General features: G+C 32.2%; 1 protein-coding gene across 1 annotated transcript; it reads right to left on the bottom strand.

Moving 5' to 3' along the window:
- Positions 1-1,488: 1,488 nt before the first annotated feature.
- On the bottom strand, positions 1,489-5,318 carry LOC103836803 (chitinase 10). Its single transcript, XM_009113096.3, has 2 exons — positions 2,567-5,318; positions 1,489-2,022 (listed from the first exon to the last, which is right to left on the bottom strand). Exons 1-2 carry the CDS (start codon positions 3,034-3,036, stop codon positions 1,653-1,655), a joined length of 840 nt encoding a protein of 279 aa, XP_009111344.1. The 5' UTR covers positions 3,037-5,318; the 3' UTR covers positions 1,489-1,652.
- Positions 5,319-7,382: the final 2,064 nt, after the last annotated feature.

Genomic DNA, 7,382 nt, shown 5'->3' with positions numbered 1-7,382 from the left:
GCTATCAGTATATTTATTTAGATGGATGTATTCTATACGTATTGTAATATGTTAAAAATATTGACTATATGGTTATATATGAAATAAAATTGTACGGTAATCAAGAAAGTAGCACATTAAAATAGCACTAAAAATGACTTGTTATCTCAACGAAATGATAAAAGTTGAAACCTTAAGAAAACAAATGATCTCTTGACATCTGTTTGTTTACTTATAATGTTGAAAGCTAGTGAAAGTAATAATTCTGCTCTACACAATGAATATTTTAATCAGTTTACCACGACTCGTGAAATCTTGAGCATTATTAATACAGGAGAAAGTACGTTACGTAGGAGGATTTTATCAAAATGGAAAAAAGGTTTATTGGGGCTTTAATATGTGGGTCGAGCTACAAAATAAACATTAGTATTATTTTCTGAATGTGGGCTAAACCCAACCATAAACCCATCTATTTGTGTGCATGTGAATATTTATATACTCGCAAAGAGAAAAAATTGTTATCAGTTACATTTACTTTAATGCATCAAATTAGTTTTTAAAAAAACATTGTAAAATCTCTGAAAATGGTATAACTCTTAACATTTTACCCAAAAAAATAGATCCCAATAGTTTCCAGCCTTCTGATCTTATAGTAAAGTTCTGGATCCGTCCCTCTCTTATCTGACCCACTACAAGAAAACAAAAGATTTACGAGGGTGTTTTTCCTCGTGAATTCGTTGTAAAAGCAAGTTTACGAGGAATTACCGAGGAAACCCGTTTCGTTGTGTACCGTTCAGTATTTGCTTACGAGCCACCCACATTGACTTTGGTTCACACAAAATGAGATATATAAACTTGACTTTGAAAGTTACGTTCTTACTTGCAACAATGGAACATGTTCAAGTTGTGATTAATGTCTTCTATGTTTATGGTTAGTCCAGGTAGATGGTGTTTTGAAGGATGAGTTAGTGTTGTGCGGTTGTGTTGGGAAACTGAGTCCGGTTCCATCAGGCGTTTTGCTTTCATACTCAGCTTTTCAGGTGTTTATGCGTGGATCCTTAAAACCTGAGTATGAAAGAAACTTTTTGGGAAGGTTTAGAAACTAGAGCAAATTGGTGGCAGCATCATTGGTGGTACTTTTAAGGCAATTCAGGAGAGGAAAAACGCTTCAAAGGCAGATAAGACCCGTGAGTAACTTAACCCTTTCAGTTGCTTTAAGACTTTTGTCTCTTGGTGATATATATTCGTAAACCAAATTCAACCCGCTACTTCAAGAAGGGACTTAGAATTTTGCCATAAGCAATATCTGCAAGGTATCCACTACTTGTTTCTTTCTATTTGGAGAAGAAAAGGGTAAAAAGAAAAAGATCAAGTATTTCCTGAGGTCTTTTGCTATTGACAGGTTAGGTATCAAAGTTGAGTTGTCTTGCACGCTTTCAGGTATTACTAAGCTGGACAACGGAGGAATCATTTTTAGGCAGGTGTAGAAGGCACATATGAAACGGCGACTGAGGTTAACAACTTCTTGTCACGGTACGCTTTAAAAAAAACATTTATATCTCTCACTCTCAGCTTAAGGAGTTTTATTGTTATGATTTTAAACTTCAGTTTCATTGGTACATGGATTGTATTAGTTTATAGAAAAACTAAAAGAGAGTTGCAATGATAGTCTTCTAGGAGAAGGGCCTCTGGTTCTCGCAGTCTAAGAAAGGTCCTGTGTTGACATTAAACAGCTTAGCGTATCTTTGGAAATACCCGACCCGGTCATTGACTCGTCCATCTCCTGGAATCCCGCATTCTAACCCGCCGTTTATGATGTTGGTGGTTAAACCGAAACCACTTGTCCGGTTTGCTGCTATATCTGCTTTGGTCGGTCTGTACCGGTTCACCATGACGTCATGGCAAGACGGTTTAGGAGTCTGTTCGGTCATCCAAAACCAAAGAGCTGTCTTGAAAGCTAAAACGGAGTTGTTGGCTACACTTTCCGGGTTACGTAAACCGTCAAAACCCAATGCTCGACCCGCCTGACCGTAATTGTAATTCCTATAAAATAGAGTATAATAAACCCAAATCTAAGACTAATATACGGATAACAAAATTGTAAGAAAGCAAAATACGGAAAACATAAATTTTGCTAGAAAGGTTATAACTGGTAATTTTCAAATGATAGGACCTGTAACATGTTCTACCAGTTGCGTGGACTTTCATCAATTGCATTTTTACAAAATTAGAAACTTATTTTTTTATTCTGCAAGATTAATAATGTAAAAGGATTTTGTGGTGTTTAGATCCAAAATTTGTTTCAGAAAAGACCTCTAAATTTAACTAAAAGATGTGAAATAATAAAAAAAAAATATATATATATATAAACTAATTCAGAGTATCAATGACTGGGTAACACACATGGGTTTTCAGAATCATTTGATTAATTACTTCATAGGTTGAGTACCTACCAGAACTATACTATTTAAAATTATTTCACAAAATCATATAATTTGTACAAGTCGTTGCGTATTATGCGTCAACAATCTTACTGAAATAATAAATTATAATGTTTATTGGTTAGTAATTAATATTTTAGACGTACCAAGAAAGTTGAATGGGACCTCTTCCTTTATAAGATTTGCCAGGGAAGCAAGGCCACTCCGTATTTGAAGCATCACAATAATTACTCTGTGGACTCACTTCCTCTTTAAAACACAGCCCCCACGCGTACGGTCCATCCGGTGCCGTGGCCCAACCACCTGTTGTCTCGTGAGATATCTGCGCCAAAAACGCAGCCACTTCACGACGCCTTGTCGTAATGCCTCCTACGCTCCCGAACCTCGGGAACCACCTTGTAGCCTCCAAGAATGCTTCGTAAGGGTAGAAACCTTTTGCAGGGCATGCGTTGTTTTCCTTGTGGATGAAGATTGAGTCGTAGAGAGATCTTGAGACTAGCCTCGTGATCGGTGCACGTCTATAGGAGTATTTCCGAGCTTCAGTTTCTTGGAGAAAAGATGATATTGAGAGGATGAAGAGGAAGAGACATAGCGATAGAGAAATTTGTTTCTCCATGTTTGTTCTTTATGTATGTGTGAGAAGAGAAGGTTTGGTTTTGCTGTGATATATAGTCATAGAGATCATGTAGTGGAAGAAGACTTGGTTACATGTTTGCGTGGGTCAACGTTTTGACACTTTTAGTGGAGTTTATTGTTTTTATTTCATTATAGTCTTACTTATTCTTGGGTCTACTTTATTTTTCAATGTTAGAAGACCCATTCTTGATTTGGAAAATTTAGTTTTTGTAGAGATATATTTCTTCGTTAAATTTAGTTTAAACCTTATAGTTCAGCCCTTTCAGTCTGAATTGTTTTTTTCTCTAAAAGAACTAAAACAAAATTCGTGCCTAAACTTAGAAATTTAAAATACAATTGAATCTAAATCTAAATATATACACATATATAATTGCTGTGAACTTCTGTTCCATTTTCATTATTATTCCATATAACAAAAAAGTATGTTGAAGCTCTTATTGAAGTCTTGGTTGGTTTATAAAACTATCAAAGAATCTTTACGAAATAAAAAAAAATACAGAGTTCTAGATCGGTGGCTAACTAACACCAAATGCGCCGAGCAACTTGTGAATTGACTTTGGACCAAGTCGTGACAATTTTTAATAAGAAGATACAGTCCAATTGTTTGATTATAGGAAAAACACCACACCGTCACACATATGTCAAAAATCAAAACTAACGATCTGAATTCACAGTTCTACAAATTGTTAGAAAGTATAGCTGTTTACTTGCTTTTTATGATGAAACATTTGGGTTAATTTTTTACTAATTAACGTTCTGTTTATTCGTGCGGCTGTTATTTTATATTCTGATTAATTGCTAAAATGCTTAAACCATTAATTCGACCACGTGATTGCACAAAAGAGAAGTGAAAATTCCACCACCACATTGGTGCGATGTGAAGCGATTCACATTGCTTTAGTTTAAATGTCCATTTGCCTATAATAAAACGTTATTTATGTTTTTATATATTATTATCAAGTTGTCTTATATTAAATTTGGTCAATTGATAGTTTTTTTCTTTGAAAAAGGCTTGCAAAAATAAAAGGTCAATTGATAGTTGAGAAACTATATCCATCCGCATAATTCGAAACTATATCCATTCGCATAATTCAATTGATACATAATAAATTAATAAGAAAAAGACTAACAGTATCATACGTACAAGAACCTTTATAGGAGAATGCATAATACAAAATTGGAGATATGGTAAAGCAGTCGTGTGTTTTTACATCATACTTTTCATTTTATTATTTACTAAAGCTATGGTAGTTAATCTAACAGACACATAAAATATATACGCATTACCAGAAATTCATTGAACTTTTTATAAAAACAATACAATACTCAACAAATATATTATAAGGAAATACTGTTGATTTATATGTAAGTATTAAATTTGGTTAGATCAAAATATATAATTTACTGGTGTGTACTAGTGTTCTTATTTTGTTGCCATCCAAATATAAACCAACATAATGCATACTGTTTGAAAAAAATCATTTAAACTATCCGTAATCATCAGCGAAAAGGTTTTCATAATTTTTACAAAAATTCTTCGTCTTTACAAACATATTACGATTCGGCCTTGGGCTGCACTGAAGTGGCCATTTTATAAACCAAATCAGTGGCTATACTTGGGCCAACATAAGGCCGATGATGTAATATCAACCATTGTTATTACGTCTACATACTTGGAATGGCACACGTACGTACTCTAGGTCATTTTGTTGTTACTCATTGATTTAGACAACCCTCTTTAGGTTTGTAAAATTTGTCGGATAAACCAGGATGATTTCATCAAATTTCAAAGAACGGTAAATAAAAAGCCATACATTTTGCGAAATTAAAGCAAAGAAAACCGAATTTCTTTTTACCTTTTACGGACCTTTTTGACCTAAATGATTACATTTGAAACTTTCGTACGAGGCCAAATGAGTGCTTGAGTAGTATAGTAACTAACGGGATCTCCAAAAGAGAGTTATTTTCACATGAAAAATAAAACTGGAGGACGCAGATAAATTTAAAATTTAAAATTTTAGTTTTTAATACCGATCTGTATTAAAATATAATTCAAACAACTAGTCAAAAATACATTTACAAATAATTTTGACAATAATAAATATTACATAGTTTTTTCAGTTATAAACTACTGTGAAAATTTTACATTTTATAGTTATCTTATTAGTTTAATATTTTTATTAATGGTGATACATACAAGTTATTGTTATCTATTAAATTTTTTTACCAAAAATATACAATTTCAAAAACGAAATTTGACATATCATAATAATAACTGAGATATGTCATAATTTCAGTAAGGGGTGTGTAAACTGAAAGTTTTAGGTGATTTGTGTCAAAATAAAAAATGAGTAAATTAGCTCAATATACAAAAAGAAGTGGGATACCATAGAGTTGAGGGAAAATGGTGATGATGGGGGGAAAAAAATTGGGGGGAAATAGGGTATGGAGTGCAAATAGGGTATATGTTGTGTGTAGGGAGTACAAATTCTCATAAAAAATCCACGGTTATTGAAACATGAATTTTAAAAATTCATTTAAAACATAGTGTTATAAAATACTATGAAATCTACTGTTATTGAAAATATTTTAAGTTGTGGAATTTTAAAGTTTTCAAGTGATTTTAGAGTGTTTGGGTAGAATTTCTTAGTTAAAAAAATTAAAACTCTAATCACATGGTTTTAAGTGATATTCTAGAATGGTTTAACAAAAATCATTTTATTCTTTGCAATTTCTTAAAATCATCTAAAACATCATTAAAAATCAAATCACCTCAAATTTTAGATCGAATACACCTCCCTAAGTGTTGTCTTTTCTTTTAAAATGAATATGTAATCACATATAAGCAATTTAAAAAAAATATTTAAAAAATGTCTAGGAAATAGTTAATTCGTCTGTATTGTTAAAGATAAATTAAGTGTAGTATGAATTCATTAAACAATTAACTTGATTGTGAGAACGAACCTTTTCCTACAGGTCATACACTTATACATGTCGAATTAAATTATGAATGATGGCCATGAATTCTGATCACAAAAAACAAAGTCTTTGTAACAGTATATTAATCAGCGAATTCCTAGCTAACCCTAGTTAGCTACATAAATATTCACTATTTTTATTTATTTTATTGGGTAAAGAAAGTCGATCAATTAATCAGTGACTTAGTAATTGTTAATGCTTTCGTTTTCGCTCACCAAACCCTAATCGTCAAGGATTTGATCATTTGAAAAGTATTTAATCTTGATGGTAGACCATATACTATACTTATTCTGTATATCGTCGAGATAAATATCTCTGTCACTTATATTCATTTATGCTCTAGCTTTTTGGTACACACTGGCAAAAATTCTAAGGCGTTGAATAGTGGTAACGATTCATTCATATATAGATGTGTTGAACCTTCCAATTTTAAAAGTAATTAGACTGTTGACCTAGGCTTGCTGCAAGCCCGCGATATATTACTCATCAGAAAAAATAAAAAACCCGCGATATATAAAACGTCCAGACCATATTCTATAATCTATAAGTGCGGTATTTGGTCCTAAAACTATATTATTTCTTAAAATATTATTTAGATCAATATTTTGAAAATTTTGAAACTACTATTGATTATTAATTTTTTTCTCTGAGATTTTACATCATATATTTAAAACTGGTTGTTTAATCTTTCCGAGTATTTCCGCAGGTGATAAAACTCTATTACACTATTTTCCACCAGCCAGATCATATAAATTATATGAACTAAATTCTTAATAGACAAATGTTCCACTTACATAGAATAATCTTATTCCAAACTATAGCAAATTCACGTCTTTGGCACCAAAGTTGTTCATACTAGGTTCTAAAATTTGACCATCTTTAACCGAGAGGTATTGGCCTACTAGTAAACGGGTTCCAGCTAGAGTTTTCGTCTTGGGTTCGATTTTTTTTGGTCACATATAAACGCTTTAAGTGGTATTTCTATGGGCCTTTTGGTGATTAGTCATTAGAGCATATTTATCCCTAAAATCTCATTTGGAGTTATTATTATTATTATTTTTTTTTATGATTTAAAAAAACAAAAAAAAAATAAAATCGAACCAATTGTGGACCGCCACGTGTCAGTGGTTCCAAGATCCACACCGACTTTTTGTTAAAAACCTTCCCTAAAAATCCTTTATAAAAATGCTCTTAGGTTTAAAAAGCTTTTGAGATCACATCAAAATTATGTAAAAAAAAAAAATTGACCATCAAACACTTACAGAACTTTAACGGAAAGATATTTCTGTGATGACAACGCTAGAAGTCAACGTCAGGTTCATCAAACAAGCGTGACCTATGTATACA

The sequence above is a fragment of the Brassica rapa genome, chromosome A09, assembly GCF_000309985.2.
Source record: "Brassica rapa cultivar Chiifu-401-42 chromosome A09, CAAS_Brap_v3.01, whole genome shotgun sequence".
Classification (NCBI taxonomy): Eukaryota; Viridiplantae; Streptophyta; class Magnoliopsida; order Brassicales; family Brassicaceae; genus Brassica; species Brassica rapa.
This window is presented reverse-complemented; position numbering and strand designations above follow the sequence as displayed.